This window comes from Eulemur rufifrons, chromosome 18 (assembly GCF_041146395.1).
Source record: "Eulemur rufifrons isolate Redbay chromosome 18, OSU_ERuf_1, whole genome shotgun sequence".
Lineage (NCBI taxonomy): Eukaryota > Metazoa > Chordata > Mammalia > Primates > Lemuridae > Eulemur > Eulemur rufifrons.
The window spans coordinates 61349693-61367864 of NC_091000.1; the positions used below are offsets into that span (position 1 = coordinate 61349693).

Genomic DNA, 18172 nt, shown 5'->3' on the forward strand with positions numbered 1-18172 from the left:
AAGTCCCGCAGCATTGCTCCACAGAGTGTGTGCAAGTTCACCGGCCCTGGGAAATGTCTACAGATGTCTATTTCTACTGAGTTCTGGAAGAAACGTGCAATAAGTGGGTACTCTGAAGAGCAAAAATCATCTCCTATTTTCTTTCTTTCTGAGAAATGAAATGCATTTTCTTGGCATCATTGCTCACAGTGCTGATATATGAGTAGGACTTTACAAAGTATTGAATAAACTATTTGCCAAAGTATCAGGTATTTGATCTATAAATTAATAGCACAGAAGAAACGTTTTAAAAAAGTGTCTCCAGAAGGTGTTTAGAGTGTTATAGTTTTCATTTGTTGTATATTTGCCTAAATGATTTAACATTTCATCACTTTGCAGTGATTGGCCTGAGAGGTTTGTTTTTTGTTGTGTTTTTCCACGGCAATTAGGCCGACCTCTGTGGGCTGTCTGCTTTGGTTCTCATTTGGCAAAGGCTCTGCTCTGCCACGTCGGCAATGATAGGAAGATTGCAATTCTCATTTGTTTGTCTACTTTGAAGCTGTGGGAGCGATGGTAATTCTAATCTTGAGCTGGGTGTCTTTCTTAGAAATGACTTTATCTCTAACATAGAGAATATCCAAATTATGCCACCTGATTTTAGTGGAGAAAGAGTCTGTTTGTTCTTGTCCAACACAACTGCACTGAATTCATGGTGACTGTCAAACCCAAAGGCTTGATGGTTTCCATATTAACCAAGTCACGGTTTTCTCATCTTCACATCAAGTTGGTTCTTAAAACTGCATTTAATGTTTGTTCGTCAGACTTTCAAAACATGTTGTTTGTGTTCCTAAAGGACACAAAGATGAAACGTGCCAGCTGGTCCCTCCAAGCCAACTCGTGCTGCTGCAGATCACTGACTCGGCTCTGACCTTCACATCTGCTCTAGAGCAAACGCGCTCAGCTGCTGTAGCAGTGGTTTCACATAGTACATACATTTTTCCCCTTAGTTTTATTTCTAAATTGGTATTTTAAATAGATGTTTTGAACTCAGGACTATTCTATTTAAACCTGCCACTTTATGGACTGGATATTAGTACTGTCTATTCTTTTTAAAGAAGAATAATGTCATCAACTACTGGGATTTTATGTATTCCAGGACTTTGTAACAAATGCTAATGTAATTGGTGGCATCGTCTTGTGGACATTATCTAAAGGCAAATTATAAAATAGTAATAGTATGGTATTTTTGTATAGAAGATTCAGCTATTCAGATTTCAGATGTTGAAAAATGTTAAAATCTAAAGAGTATTTATCCTCGTGGTAACAGTTATATGTATTTGTACAGTTTAATGTCTCAAAGCTAAAAACGTCTTTTGTGTTGCTGGGAAATGTTTAAACTCTGAATAGATATTAAAGTAAATACAGTTAACTAGTGTGCTTTCTTTACATTTTTAAACTTTATACCCTGAAGTCTATTTTTTGTTATTGTTTTAATTAGTAGACTTTTAAAAAAGTAGTTTTAGGCATATGGAAATATTGATCAGAAAGTACAGAGAGTTTTCTTACACCCCTTCATGTCTCCCTCCCCAATTTTCCCTATTATTAACATCTTGCATTAGTGTGGTACATTTGTTAAAACTGTTGAACCAGTAATATTTAGTAAAATATTAAGTCTGTATTTCACATTAGGGTTCACTCTCTGTGTTATACATTCTATGGGTTTTAACAAAATATATGACATGTATCCACCATTATGGTATCATACTGGTGATGGTTTCAGTGCCCTGGGAATCCTCTGTGCTCCCCCTATTCACCCTTCTCTCCCCTAAGTGCTGGCAACTACTCATCTTTTTACTATCTTCATAGTTTCTCTTTTTGTAGAATGTCCTACAGTTGGAATCATCACATGCTGACTTTTCAGGCTGGCTTCTTTCACTCAGCAATATGCATTTATAGTTCCTCCATGTCTTGTCTTGGCTTGTTAGTTCATTTCTATTTATTGCTGAATAATATTTCATTGTATGGATATTCCACGGTTTGTTTTTCCATTCACTTACAGAAGAAAGGACATCTTGATTGCTTCCAAGTTTGGGCAATTATGAGTAAAGCTGCTATAAACATTTATGTGCATATTTTTGCATGGACGTCAGTTTTCACTTCATTTGGAGAAATACCAAGGAGCACGATTGCTGGATTTTATGGTAAGGGTATATTTAGTTTTGTGAGAAACTGCCAAACTGTCTTCCAAAGTGGCTGTCCATTTTGCATTCCCCCAACAATGAATGAGAGATCCAGTTGCTCCACTTCCTCGCCAGTGTTCGGTGTTGCCAGTGTTTTAGATTTTGGTCACTCTAATAGGTGTGTAGTGGTATCTCACTGTTGTTTTAATTTGCAACTCTGTGATGACATGTTGAGCATCTTTTCATATGCTTATTTTCCATCTGTATATCTTTTTTAGTGAGGTTTCTGTTCATATCTTTTGCCCATTTTTTAATTGTTCGTTTTCTGATTGTTGAGTTTTAAGACTTTTTTTATTCTGGATAACAGTCCTTTACCAGGTATGTCTCTTGCAAATATTTTTTCTCAGTCTGTGGCTTGTCTTTTTATTCTCTTGACAGTATACTTCAAAAAGCAAAAGTTTTTAGTTTTAATGAAGTCTAACTTAACAGTTTTTTCTTTCATGAATAGTACTTTTGATATTGTACATAAAAATCATCATATCTAAGATCACCTATGATTTTCTCCTATGGTATCTTCTAGTTTTATAATAAGTTTTGCATTTTACATTTAGATTTGTGATCCATTTTAATTTAGTTTTTGTGCAAGGTGTAAGTTCTGTGTCTTGATTTTTTTTTTTTTTCCATGTCAATGTCCACTTGTTCCAGCACCATTTGTTGAAAAGACTTTCTCCATTGAATTGCCTTTGCTTCTTTGTTTAAAGATGACTGTATTTAGGTGGGTCCATTTCTGGGTCCTCTGTTCTGTTCCACTGATCTAGTTATCTCTTCTTTCCCTAATACCACACTGTCTTGTTTACTGTAGCTTTATAAAAGTTTTAAAGTTGGGTACTGTCAGTCTTCTAATTTGTTTCTTTCCTTCAATGTTGTATTGACTATTATGGGTCTTTTACCTCTCCATATAAACTGTAGAATCAGTTTGTCAATATCCACAAAATAACTTACTTGGATTTTGATTGAGATTTCGTTGAATCTAGATCAAGCTGGGGAGAACTGACATCATTTTATTTTATTATTTTATTTTATTTTTTGAGACAGAGTCTCACTTTGTTGCCCAGGCTAGAGTGAGTGCCATGGCATCATCAGCCTAGCTCACAGCAACCTCAGACTCCTCGGGGTAAGCGATCCTACTGCCTCAGCCTCCTGAATAGCTGGGACTACAGGCATGCGCCACCATGCCCAGCTAATTTTTTCTATAAATATTTTTAGTTGGCCAGATAATTTCTATTTTTAGTAGAGACGGGGTCTCGCTCTTGCTCAGGCTGGTCTTGAACTCCTGCTCGAGAGATCCACCCGCCTCGGCCTCCCAGAGTGCTAGGATTACAGGCGCGAAGAACTGACATCTTGACAATATTGTGTCTTTCCATCTGTGAATGTAGAATATTTCTCTATTTATTTAGATTTTTGTTTGTTTGTTTGTTTTGGTTTTGGTTTTTGAGACAAGAGTCTAACTCTGTTGCCCCGGGTAGAGTGTGGTGGTGTCATCATAGCTTTATGCAACTTCAAACTCCTGGGTTCAAGTGATCCTCCTGCCTCAGCCTCCTGAGTAGCTGGGACTACAGGCATGCGCTATGACAGCTGGCTAATTTTTTCTATTTTTAGTAGAGACAGGGTCTTACTCTTGCTTAGGCTGGTCTCAAACTTCTGAGTTCAAGCAATCCTCTTGCCTCGGCCTCCCAGAGTGCTAGGGTTACCGGCGTGAGCCACCATACCCGGCCAGTATTGTACTTTTAATTTCTAATTTCAGTTGTTCATTGCTGGTACATAAAAAAGCAATTTACTTTTGTATATTAACCTTATATCCTAATACCTGCTATAATCACTTATTAGTTCAGGAGTTTCTTTGTTGATTCTTTCAGATTTTCTATAATCATGTCATCTACAAGCAAAATTTTTTATTTCTTCCTTCCTAATCAGTATAGTGTACCTTTTACTCCTTTTTATTGTTTTTCTGCATTACCTGTGACTTCCAGTATAATGAATAGGAATGGTGAGAGTGGATATCCTTACCTTGGTTCCTGATTTTAGTGGGGAGAACATCTAGTTTCTTCCTATTAAGTATGATGTTAGCTGTAGGTTTTTTATAGATGTTATCAAATTGAGAAAGTTCCCCTCTATTGCTAGTTTGCTGGGTGTTTTGATTTTTGTCAAATTCTTTTTCTGTACCTATTGATGTGATCATGTGATTTTTCTTCTTTAGCCTGTTGATGTAATGGTTACATTAATTGATTTTCAAATGTTGAACCAACCTTGCATACCTGGGATTAATCCCACTTGGTTGTGGTGTATGAGTCTTTTTATACACTATTGGATTTGGTTTGCTAATATTTTGTTGAGGATTTTTCATCTGTGTTCGTGCGCGCGTGTGTGTACACACATGCATGAGAAGGGAGAGAGAGCATGTGCCCAATGTTAACAATTGGTGAGTTGGTGAAACTAGGTTAAGGGCATACGGGTGCTCATGAATAACGCTGAAACTTTTCTATAGATTTCAAAATTTTCTTTCTTTTTTGAGACAGAGTCTCTGTTGCCTGGGCTAGAGTGCCATGGCGTCAGCCTAGCTCACAGCAACCTCAGAATCTTGGGCTCAAGCAATCCTCCTGCCTCAGCCTCCCGAGTAGCTGGGACTACAGGCATGCACCACCATGCCTGGCTAATTTTTTCTATATATTTTTAGTTGTCCAGCTAATTTCTTTCTTTTCTTTTCTTTTTTTTTTTTTTTTTAGTAGAGATGGGGGTCTTGCTCTTGCTCAGGCTGGTCTCGAACTCCTGAGCTCAAATGATCCACCCGCTTCAGCCTCCCAGAGTGCTAGGATTACAGGCATGAGCCACCACACCTGGCCAAAATTTTCAAATTAAAATGTTAAAAACAACATAAATATATAAAGCAAGGATTTATCATAAACACAGAAAGACACTGATATACTCGTGATCAGAGTGGGAGGATTTTCTTGGAAAACAGATCTAAAGACCTAAAATAATACTCAGTTAATAACAGTAAACTAACTTCATCAAATATATAGCACATAGAACTTTAACCAATAAGGAAAATCTTCACATTCCTCTCGAACACATGTAACATTCCAAGAAATTTAACCCTGTATTAGGCCACAAAGAAAATCTCAAACTCAAATGTAGAAATATGTAGGCTATATTCTCTTCCCACAGTGTAATAAAACCAGAACATAACAATAAAAAGGCATGCTCCCAAAATCCATCTACTTAAAAATTCAAAAATATAGTTCCAAACACTTAATCAAAATTGAAATGAAAAACCCTTTAGAAATAGACAATGATATAACTCTATATTAAAGCTTATAATATTCAGCCAAAACAGATCTCAGAGAAAAAAATTATATACTTGATCCATTTGCGAAATAAACAAGCAGCACTGAATATGGTGAATTTGAGCACTTAAGCTTAAGAAACTAGACAAAAGTTAAAAAGTAAAAAGGGATTAAAGACAAAAGTATAAAATAATGAAATTAAAAAAAGCAGATTTTACCCCAGTGGCAACCACTTTACCTAGCACCCAGATTGTGGTTTCTAATACCACTGTCCAATGAAAGGTACAAGGGCTCCTTGGAGAAATGGCTGAGATTCTAGGACTGGGGCAGAAAACATAAAAGATGAGCCTGGAGCATCGTGTAGTGCCAGACAGTAAGAAAATTTTAAAAACAAAACAAAACCAAAAAACCCCACACAAACCAGCCACAAAAGCCTACACTGATGGGCTGTGTCAAAAGGACACAGAAGCCAACTGTAAGAGTTTCCAATGGCCAAAAATGCACCAATTTGAGCAAGAAACTTAATATGTACTGTATTATAACTCAAAAAATAAATATCTAGGAGTCCATACTGAAATGAATGAGGGAGAGGAGACAAATCTCCCCTGCTTCAGAATTCTTTAATAATTTATGTAGGCACCCTGCCCTCAAGGAGGTGGGGCGTAACTCGAGACTCTTACGTATGCATTGTGCACAATGACGCCCATCTGAAGAGTACGGTATGGAAAGGGGGAAAAGGAGTAACTTCACAGTAGAGAAACCTGACAAACACCACGTCAGCCAGATGATCAAGGTCAGCATCAACATTAATACTACGTTGATATATGTAACCTTGACAGGATGTGATGAGAATGCTACCTGATCTCTGGTCTTCTTCCTGAAAACCTGTCACCGCAGTCTAACCCAGGGAAATACACTAGACAAATTCTAATAGAAGGTAGAATTTTGCAGACTCCTCCAGACTCAAAATCACCAAAAAAAAAAAAAAAAAAAGGAAAGTTTGAGAAACAGTCATAGCCAAGGGAGACATGACAACTAAATGTAATGTGGCAACCTAGATTAGATCCTGGAACAGGAAAAGATATTAGTTAAAAACTAATGAAATAGGAACTGTAGTTAACTTTAATGATATCAGCATTGGTTCATTAGTGCAATATATCCATCATACCAATGTTAAGATGATAATTAATAGGGGAAATGGTGCAAGGTATGTGGGGACTCTCTGTACTGTCTTCTAAATTTTTCAGTAAATCTACCTGTTCTAAAAAAATAGCATCCCTAAAAAAAAAAAAAAAAATTGATCAGCAAATATTTATTAAAGTGCCTACTATGTACTAAGTATAGTGTATCCGGTAGTAACAAAAGAGTTGTTTTCCCTGCCCTGTATTCTAGAGGCAGACATTAAATAAAAACACACAAAAACTTGTATATTTGCAAACTGTGACAGGTGCTATTAAGAAAAAGAACAGGATGTTACAGAGAGACTAAAGGAGATATAAATGTAGTAGCAAGACCATTGAGTAGTTTTAAGTCTAGGAATCTAATTACACTTGAAATATGCATCTGCCTACCAGGCAGAGAATGAATTACAGGGCTGAATCATGAAAACAAGGAGTCCTATTAGATTATTTAAATAATCAGGTAAAAGATGGTGACGGTTGGACTTGAGTATTAGCAAGGTGTGGGAGAGAATTAATGATGGCTGTTGATAGAAAGCTATTGGTTTTGGTGTTGAACTTGTTCTTTATGGATCTTTGTAAGTTCCAACAGGTTTTTAGTTGATTGTCTTAGATTTTCTAGATAATTATCTAGCTGATATAGCTATTAAAAGTGTTTAATTTCTTTTCTATTAATTTATGCCTCTCATTTATTTATTTCTTTGTCTAATATCTCTAGAACTATGTTCAGTTTTGCCAGTGATAGCAAACATCCTGTTACTTCTAACTTTAACATAAAGCCATAGGACCAAATATAGAGCAGCTAATAAAAACCTAAGGCAATTAAACATGCTTGAGCGAGTTGATGGAAGCATTTACATTAATGCCAGAAATTCATTTTCTTCACATTCATACCTAATTAGAAAATATATGAAAAAAGTTTCCATTCATAATAAGGAAGCTATAAAGTACCCCACAATAATCTTACTAAAAATGTAAAGAACTATATGAACAAAGCTCTAAAATGTTTTAAAACACTAAAAAAAAAAAACCCTGAATTAAAATGAAGGGATATACAATGCTCCTGGATTGATGACTTAAGCTTTCTCCACCTCAATTTATCTATAATTCAATGCAATCATAAGATCCCAGGTAAATTAAAAGACTAATTCTAGATTTATCTGGAAAAGCAACTGTGTCAAGAAAAATCTGAAAAGTAACAATGACAGACTTGCTCTACCAAATATCAAAATATAGTACAAAGCTACAGTGATTAATACAATTTGGCACAGGGACAGAAGATAAATAAATCCATGGAAAAGACTAAAAACCCCCATCATTGATCCCAAATATAGAAATTCAGCACATGGTAAATGTGGCATTTCAAAGCAACAAGGAATATACTATTCAATAAATAATATTGAAGTAACAGCTATTTTTTAAAGAGAAAATAATTTAATCAGATCCCTAATTTGCACCATCACACAAAAAATAAATTCTAAAGTAGTGTTAAAAATGGAAATGGTCTCACCACCAAAAAAAAAAAAAAAGTTGGCAAGGTGCTGGATGTTAATTAGCTTGACTGAATCTTCCTACAATGTATGCAAATTAAAACATCACATTGTACCCCATAAATATGCACACTTACTATTTGTTAATAAATTTAAAAAGTAGAAACTAAAAAAAACTGCAAAAGTATTGAAAGAAAATAAGAGAATTTCATTTTATAATCCTGAAATGTGAAATGCTTTCCTGAGGGAGACACAGAATCTGAAAGACATAAAGAAAACATATAAATTTAATTCCATAAAACTGTTTAATTTCCACAAAACACACACAAAAAACCCCATAAACAAAATCAAAAGACAAGAGAGGAAAATATCTTCAATAGATATGATAAAGAACATTTTTAGAGTCTCCATAAGAAAATCAAAAACCAAAAACATGGACAAAAGATATAAAAGGGCAACTCTCAGAAAAAGATAAATACAGCTGATCAATATAGGAAAAGATGCTTAATAACTCAAAAACTAAATACTGAGGACCATTAAGTAACATTTTTGGTGTAGATCAAGGGCTGGCATGGTTGGTCAGTGAACCAAATACAGCCCATTGCCTGTTTGTGCAGACAGCAAGCTAGGAATGGTTTTTACATTTCTAAATGGTTGAAAAAAGATTATTATTTTGTGGTATGTGGAAATTATATGAAATTCAAATGTCAGGGTCCATAAATAGTTTTGTGGGAACACAGCCACACTCCTTCCTTGATGTACTGTCTGTGGCTGCTTCTGCTCTATGACGCCAGAGTTGTGTAGTTGGGACAGAGACTATGGCCTGCAAAGCCTAAAATATTTACTGTCTGGTCCTTTACAGAAAAAGTTTGCAGACTCCTAACTTAGTCAAAGATGAAAAAATCTGATTACACAATATTAGCAAAGGCAGAGAAAATCTCTGATCAATATTGGTGGAAGTATAAATTAGTGCAACCTCTTCAGCAGGCAATCACAATTTGAAATGCTCGTATCCTTTGACTCAGCTTTTAGGAATGTTCCCTAAAGACTCATTTGCGCATGTGCACGACCAGCATTTACTGATGTTCCTTGGTACAGCATTCTAGCATTCTTTGTAAGAGAAATATGTCTTGTTTAAAGCCTTCTGTTATCAGTAGGGAAATGGTAAACTACATAGTAAACATCCATACTATTAAAAAGCCATTAAAAAGAATTAGGTCTCCATGTCCAGATAAGGAAAGGGTGTTTTTTTTAACCCAGTTGTGCCAGATACTTTCATGCCTCTGAGGCTCTGTTTTCCTCCCTCTACCTGCAACATTTATTCCTGTCCTTGTCTACGAATTCCTCACCCTTCAAGGCTCAGCTTAACTATCACTTCCTCAGTGAAGTCTACCCTGACTCTTCCTTGTGCCCCAGAGTAAAGTGGATCTACCTGTTAGGCACTTCTATGCCGCCTTTATCTGTTTAGATGTCAGCCTCCTCCACTAGACCCCTAGGAGGGCAAGCACCATGACTTGTTTGTCTTTGCACTTCTAGGACCCAGCACAATCCTCAGGAATCTTTGCAGGGAAAGGGAGAAGGGGTCTTGGCAAAGGTGTTATCAGTGCTGCCAGGCGATGAGGACCTCTCCTGCCACCCATCTGTGGGCAGCCTTCGAAGTTTCAAAGCTGAATACTGGGGATCAAATAGTCACACAGGGATCTACTTTGCTACTAAACTAATTCCTACCTTCAGGGAACATTGTCATTCAGGGTCTGATGCTAGGGTCCCTCTTTTAGGACTGAAGATGGCCCATTTGGGTGCCCTTTGGAAACACTTCACAACAAACGAAAAAACCAGGGCCAACATTGCAATTCAAAATGTTATCTATGGAAGCTAGGCTGGTAGCTTTGGATGGCCTATACCATCACAACACAAGTACCCTTGTCAACAGCCAAGGGTCCGTGTGTGTGCACGCAAGCTAATAAAATAAGGGCCTGAATTATACTCTAAACTGAACCAATACCAGTTAGGGTAAAGGTATGTAGCAAATACCCTTTCCTTTTTGGAGAGGGAAAGAAAACTAAAACAAGGGGTACCCAGACTGAGTTAATTCTTAATGCTGAAAAAAAAAAAAGTGAAGTGAAAAGGTACCAGTACCCAGTTAATGTATCCAATGTAGAGACCAAACTAGGTGATTCAAGCTCTAGAAAAGTCATAGTTTCACATTAGTTAACAAAAAATTCTGTACACAGTCCTAATCTTAAAATCTTTGCAGATCATTTTTAAAACAATCCTCAATGCAATATATAATCAAATAGTAACTTTCCATGGTCCTTAAATTATTCAAAGTGTGTAATTTCTAAATATAATATTAAGAAAATATGTTCATTTTTCTGTATCTTCTTGCTATCCACATCCCATTCTATGTTCTAGACAGTGCTGGCAATGAAGACACTATAGAAAATATTATTTATAGTAAACTTTATTTTCATTCATATTTCATTTAACATAATTTCAAAGTAGGTCTGTGCTCTAAGATGAGCAAAAGAACAGATATCCTAAATCTCGTAAGAGATTTTTTTCATACTGTTCCTCTGAGCAGAGCATGAGGTTTCAGGGCCCCCAATGTTGACACGTAAGATTTTACCCCTTGAGATTTTACTTATAGACACAGAAAGAAGACGTAACATCAATATGTAAGAATCAAACTGTATGAGTGTATTAAGTTCCTCTGTTATATATCTGCCACTTCTGTAGGTTTGTAATGGTAATGACTGAATTTTTTTCTCCCCACCAAGTTCAGTGTCTTTTTTTTTTTTTTTTTAAGTAGAATGTCACAGTATGTAGAAATGCTGTGTTTTTTCTCTTAATACACTGAAAAGAGTAGAAGTTTAGAGATTTTTAATTCTTCTTGAGTCCAAGGTAGGACGTGACTACTACTGATGAGGTCTGTTCAACATACTAATTCCGACTTTGGCAACCATCAGCAAACTGTTTAAAAGAAACACAAACAAAAAATGTCAGGAAAAGGACAGAACAGGCAACTATTTTTTTTATAAGGGACCAGGACTCTGCAAGTCCCTCACAACTGCATTGAGAGGGAGGTTCCAAGGCAGAGTAGTCAGAGATAAAGTTTCCATCCTTGGAAGAACCAAAGAAAAAACATGCCAAGGGGTGGGCAGTCTTATACTGAGGAGTTAAAATAGCATATGTGAGCAGCAGTTCCAAATCCAACTGCCGGTATTTGAAGAGATGAAGAAACCGCAGGCAAGAGACATCAAGGCCTCCCCACCATCACAGAGCTAATTAATAGCAGGTCTCCATCCAGCCTCCCAGTTTATTGCTTTTCACCTTGGTCTACACTGACTCTTTTGCTTCAAGTATAAAACATCATGCTTGACAGCATCGTAACTATGATCAAGGTCAAGTACATTAATTTTTTTACTGAAACAGATTTTTAAAAATTCCCCTGCTTTCAGGATGCCTTTATTATACTTAAGGAAAAACTTTAAAAAAAAAAAATAATAATTTGGCTTAGGCTTTCTAATCATAGTTAATTAGAAAACAGGATTCCATCAAAATTCCCTTTTAGCAAAATTTCCAATAACAAAGGATACCCATACAACTAAGAAACATGGAACCCAAGTGACACAAAGAACAGCAGTCATGGCTTTAAACTAAAGCCTCTGCCACTGTAGGGAGGAGCCAGGATGGACCAGAGAGCAAATATGACAACAAAGCCATTTCCCCAGTGAATGGATATATTTATGCCACTTTGACATTAAATCAGCTAATGTTTTCGCAGCCCTTCCTATTTGTGTATAAAGAACATAATGTTAATTGATGCACTTGAACCTAGTATCACGGTCACTGAAACAAGCAAATTTTTGAATGTAGACAGTATCTTGGGCAATAAACTGAGCTCTATACTGGTTTAGAGTAATGGAATGGAAAGTACCTGGCACCTGCAATTAAACCTGCAGGCATAAATTTTCCAGAGTGGTAAAATCTCATTCCCATAATGCCAGCCAACGTCCCAGATGTAGCTGATGAACAAGACAAAAGAGAAGGGTCAAAAGTCATTATATTTTCTATGCAGGGAAACCAGAAGCAGGAAAAGTCCCACTACCTCTCCAGGCCCAGGCCTCAGCCTATACTTATTCCTCCCTCCCCAGGTAGGGGAAGCTTCCTGACTGCCCACATCCTAGGGGTCCAAGTACAAAGACTGGCCAAGTAAGACCCTTCACAGCCTGGGTCCCACCCGCTCTCCCAGCCTCATCTCTCACCACTCTTCTTCTACAAAACCCACACTTCAGCTGTCAATATCTTAAGTTTTCTCAGAAATGCCGTAAGAGTTTTTCACACCTTGCAGATATGATTTCCTCTACCCCATACACTCTTCATTAGATATTTATCAAAGCACCTACTGTGTGTCCAGCACTACAGTAGGTGCAGGAGAATAAAAAAATGTTTTGGTCATCAAAAACAGCCTCTTCCCTTTTACAGTGTTTCAGGTCTCAAGGGACAGACTTTAAAGAATCACACAAAATTAAAGCAAAGTACAATTTGTGCTATAGGTACAATTAATGCTACAGAAAAAAACACAATAGGGGGATCAACCTATACAGGAGATCATGCAAGGCTTAGTCAAGGAAGAAGACTGGGCTGAAATCTGGAATTACAGCAGGAGTTAATGAGCTGAAAGGGGAAAAGCCGGTTCCAGGCAGAGGGAACAGTACCTGCGAGCCCATGGTGAGAGGGAGCATGGCACATTCAAGGGAGTAAAAGGCCAGTGTGGCACAGAAATCAAGATACGGTTAGTGAGGAAGAGGGGCCAGACCACACAGGGCCTTGAACTCCGTATCAGAGATCGAGTCTTCATCCTAAGAGCAAGGAGAAGCTATTAAAGGGTATTAAGCAGATATATGTGAGCAGAGTTGTATTGTAAAAATATAATTCTAGCTGTACCATGGAGAACAAACTGCAGGGAACCTAGAGCGCGCTAGGGCTACCAATCAAGAAACTTCCTCGGGAACGCAGGCAAGAGAGGCCTAACTGGGCCTAGGATGGGGCTGTGGAGATGGAGAAGAGGACAGCTCAGGATAGGTGCTGGGGGCAGTGTTGCCAGGACCTGCTGATGAACTGGGAAGCCTGGGGGAAGAAAGCGACCAAGACCTGAGTGCGCGGAGAACAGAAGATGGGATGTGTGTGAGGTCATGGGGTCAGGGCTAGGCAGGTGCTTTGAGACATCTCAAAGATCTCAAGTGGGCAACCATATACATGGGAGTACAGCATGGAGGAGAGAGAATTTGAATCATGTGTGTATTGGTGGTAATTAAAGGCATGGGCTTCAATGACATTATCAAGTGAGAGAGTATAAAGATGAAATGAGCCAGGCCCAAAGAATTTCAACATATTTAATGGCCAGAAAGGAAGAAGGGTCAACAAAAGAGAATAAGATAAAAAGGAAAACCAGGAGAATGGAGAATGATTGGTCAACTGTGCTGAGGACAGCTAACAGGCCAAGTAAAATGAGGACTGAGAAGTGTGCACTGGATTTCGTACAACCCAGGCCACTGGCATCCTCCAGGAGAGCGACTTCCACAGACACAGAGAACGGGAATGGAGACACACACGGACACGGCACCACATGTGAGAGGAGAGGAAAAGGGAGACAGGGAGCACAAATGGTTTTTAAGAGAAGTTTCTGAAGGGGAAGGAAATGGCAAGCAACTGAAGAAGGACGTGGGGGTACAAGAGGTCCTTTTAAAAAAAAAAATGGGTGAGAGATGAGTCCATCTGAAAGTCACTGGGAGGGATCAACCTAAGGGGGATACAAGGAAGAGACAGGGTCCTTGCTGGTGGAAAGCGCCGGAGAAGGGGGAGAAGAGACCCAAGCCCAGATGGAGGCACTGGCCTTGCTGGGAGAGAAGCAAGCCAAGGGAAGGCTCGGGGACTGGTGGCTCCAGACAGTCCCTGGTGGCTGCATTAGGTCACTTGCTGAGAGTGGGGAGCAGGATCAGAGATGGGGAAAGTGCGCTGACAGCCACTCTGCAGCATGAGGAAGGAGCCACCAGGCAGAGCTGGGACCCGCCCTCCCTCTGTGCCCACACCCCCCATCAGCCATGCTGACCTCACCTCCCAGCCCCAGTATAGACCACCTGTTAACACGCTGCTTCTCCCTCACACTGCCTTCATTCTCACCCTGTGGGTCTGTGGAGGCAGTGAGAAACCACACCCCTACCAGCGTCTGACACGTGGGTGGAGCCCAAGAAAATGTGCCAGAAGCCACCCTGATAAGAAAGGGTCTTCCCTTCCCTGTACCCCCATTGTCCCTGCTGCCTTTCCAGTCCCACAAAGTCCCACTTTGTGTCCATGTCTTACTTTCCCAATAAAGGTGAAAGCTCCTTGAAGGCATGGCCTCTGTCTTACACATTTAGCTGACTGCTAACGAGGTAAGTGATTTTCAAATAGGAAAAATGCAATACCAATGCGACCCTAACCCAGACACGTGATATTTCAGAAATGCTGAAGCAGACAGTCTTCACTGGGCAACCTCAAAACCTAATTTTACTGGGTAAATTCAACAGGTATGAGAACCCTTCCATATTACGTACATAAAAGGTAAACAGAAACCAGCACAATCCCGCCCCCCGTCCCCCCCCCCCCATTTTAAAACTTCCTAGGACTTGGCAGAAGCAGTAAGACTGTCATTAAGTATGAAGAACCTGACACATCCCACCAAACCAGGGCCTTCTGGTAAATAGTATGCTGGATACTTAACTGCCCTAAGGAGACAGCAGCAGACGTACCTAGGAAAACCCAAATGTTCCTCGGATCCTGAGACAGCTGGTAAGAACCCAGGCCTGCTAAACCCCCGAAGAGGAGCCCCGCGGCCAGGGACGGCACACTACCTAGAGGGAAGCAAACACATGCCTACATTGTAACGTCAGACACTTATTTCATTAACAGAATCCACCTGACTCCCCTCCTCTACAGAGAAAAACAGCAGAGAGAATTCCTCTCCACACACCTCATAACCAAGGTGTAAACAAGCAGGAAAATGTTTTCAGGAGTTTGCTATCTTAAAAGAGAAGTCAGGGTCTTCCCACCCCATTCCTCTCTCCTCTAACAGGCAGGACACTGCCATCTAAGGAAAAACGGAGACCTTCTCTCCTTAGATGGCACTGTGGCTAGGTCTTCCTTCTAACCAGGCAAGGGCTGCAACTGTGTACAGCCAGGAACTCAAGCAAATCACAAAAGGAGAGGGAAGCAGGGTCAGTTAAAAAACATATTTGGAGAATAAGAATTCTGGTGTGTGTGTTGGGGTGGTGAGGCAGGCAAGGACAGGGTGGAGGGTGGGGGGTAGAAACAAGCACATTCACTGACACACCCCCACCTGGTCTAACGAGGAGACTTCTAAACATGAGTGGGTGAAGACCAGAGTTTCCTCTACTCAAAGAGCCTAGAGATGGCACTTTGGGGTCATGGCTGATGCATGGCAGTTAATGATAGTAACACTCTACAACCCACCCCTGCCTATCTTTAGATAAAGAGGCAAACAAGTGATTCGACAAAAAGTCTGGCTCAGCTCAGCCAGATAACCAAAGGGCAGGTGCAGGAGCTGCAAAACTGACCATGAAGCCTGCAGTCCAGCCCAGGGGCCTAAAGCAAATTTGCTCAAACAAGACTGGTCTTCAGGGACCCTCGCTCTTCACTGAAACAACACGAAGAAGTTAAGAGGCTAAGTGACTTCAAAACCGTACCTGCTTTTGCATAGCCAATGATCCCACCAGAGGCAACCAGTGCTGCATAGCCAAAGCCAAACCAATGCAAAGGCACTCTGAAAACACAAGAGTGAGAAGTCAATGCCAATCATGTTTTGAAAACAAACCACATAACTATAGGATGGACTTAAAAGGTCATCATTCCAGACATAGCCTATCACTGTACAAATGCAAGTAAAGCCTACAGAAGTTGGATGACTTGAAGACGGTCACACAACTAGTAAGTGGCAGAGCTGGGACTCAAGTCCAGTTCCCTGGCCTGCATGTTCAGGGATCCTCCATCCCCCAGGCTGTCCCAGGCAGCCTGCTCTTAGGACTCCTTTCAGCTGAGGAAAAGAACTCTGGTGTCAAGAAGCTCCTGGCTATTCCATTCCCATTTACTGTGCACTTACAGAGGGCCGGTGTCCTTCTGCATTGTTCTCTTCTCACTCTGTCCAGACAGGAGACTACACCAGGCCTGCACCTGCAGAGGATGGGCTCGATCAGAGCTGGTTCAAAGCACAGTTCTCCAGAAGTCAGAAAGAAATGGGTCCAAGTTCCCGCTGTAGCCCTCAGTAGGTAAGAAAGCAAGGGCAAGGTACTCAACCCCTTTAAGCCTCAGTGTCCCTCACTGTATCACGAAGATAACAATGGTACAATGTTCTGGGGGTGTGGTCAGCATTCAGTAGGAGTAATGTGTAAAAGTGCTTGGCACACAGTAAATACTCAACAGATACCATTTTTATAACAACCTCAATCCTAACAACACAGGCCCAAAGGAAACTAAGCAGGATCCACTGACCAGCTCTATACACGTAATGTGTTAACCATTTCGTCAGTTACCCAAGTTATTACCAACTGGAAAGCAAATGCTTCTGTACCCTTAATTCAACTATTTTAAAGTCTCTTTTGAGGGGAGAAGTGGTGCTGTTTTTCGCCCCTGCCCCAACAATCAAATTATTTCAATACTCAACGTTTGTAAAACTTTTAGAAACTTCTGCATCCAACTCACAGTTCTTGTTAGACTGAGGAGGCGGAGTGAGGAGGATAAAATACACGGAAATCCGAGTAATCGTTACACGTGACATTGCACCCCTGGAAAGATAACTTCTATTTTCTTAAAGAAAAGTAGCTTGTATCCGACGAAAAGCAATACATGACGCTTTTGTTCTGTTTAAAGAATTAAGTTTCCATAAAAGGGGGAGTGGTGGGAGAGGGGAAGTCTTAGGATCGTGCCCAGAGGCATGAAGTCGAAAAGGAATTGAGTGCCGAGACTTTTAAAGAGGAGCAGCAGCAAAATCTCCAGCAAACTAATCAATAATACGCAACATCGGTAAGCACTCCCCTCAAGAGCTCAGGGGTTCCCCAGAATTCACAACCTATTTTAATGAAAGCAGAAAATGCGCGACGAGAAAAGCACCTACAACGCGGCCTAAAGCCCCCGCTTCGGTTGCCGGGACCAAAAGCAGGCGGCAGTGAGGCTTTCTAAATAATCCCTAAAAGTCGAAGCTGTTATAAAGTAATAATAAACCCCAAGTACCCGAACGGTGCTCCCGAAGGTCTGCGCAGGCCGCCAAGGGCACGCAAGCAGCAGGGCGAGAAAGCGAAGTCCCGCCGGAAACTGCGCGGCGCGCGCCCTGCGTCCCGGGGCGGGGCACTGGCCGGGGGCGGGGCCCGGGGTGACGAGTCATAGCGCGCGCCCTGCACCCAGGGGGCGGGGCATCGCGGCACGCGTCCCGTACCCGGGAGCGGAGAGGGGCGGAGCTTTGGGCGAGGGGTCCCGAGTCTTTCCCAGAGTCCCCGGGCCCGGCACGGCCAGGGCCGACCAGCATCAGTCCCAGTTCAAAGCCCGCGTGGCCAAAAGCCGGAAACCCAGAGTTGGAATCGGGTCTTGCCCAAGGCCCGTGGGCTGGGCCAGGCCGGAAGTGGAGGCTACCGATGCGGGAGGAAGGCATCTGAAACTGGATTCTGAAAGACCCGATTAATAAAGGGACAGGTTACCAGGTGTAAACCAGACGTGGACCATCCGGGAGAACTGTCACTCTAGCACGATCACGTTGTTACAGGAACGGACTACTTTCTACCCTGCAGAGAATGTGGTGGCCGCAGAGTTTGCGTTTGTTTTAGGGAGTGAGGTTACTCAAGAAGCATCTTAAAGGGGGTGAGAGACCAAGATAAATATAATTCCCACCAACCTCCGTGGATCCTGAGTGTCCACAGCATGACATTAACTCCATTCCCACGACAGGGCTG

The 18172-nt window shown here is 40.7% G+C and overlaps 1 protein-coding gene across 1 annotated transcript; it reads right to left on the minus strand.

Moving 5' to 3' along the window:
• Positions 1-10666: 10666 nt before the first annotated feature.
• On the minus strand, positions 10667-17558 carry LOC138398658 (transmembrane protein 14C). Its single transcript, XM_069493088.1, has 6 exons — positions 17460-17558; positions 16333-16403; positions 15920-15996; positions 14966-15067; positions 12112-12199; positions 10667-11144 (listed from the first exon to the last, which is right to left on the minus strand). The coding sequence occupies exons 2-6, from the start codon at positions 16353-16355 to the stop codon at positions 11090-11092; spliced, it is 345 nt and encodes a 114-aa protein (XP_069349189.1). The 5' UTR covers positions 16356-16403; positions 17460-17558; the 3' UTR covers positions 10667-11089.
• Between the last annotated feature and the right edge of the window lie 614 nt (positions 17559-18172).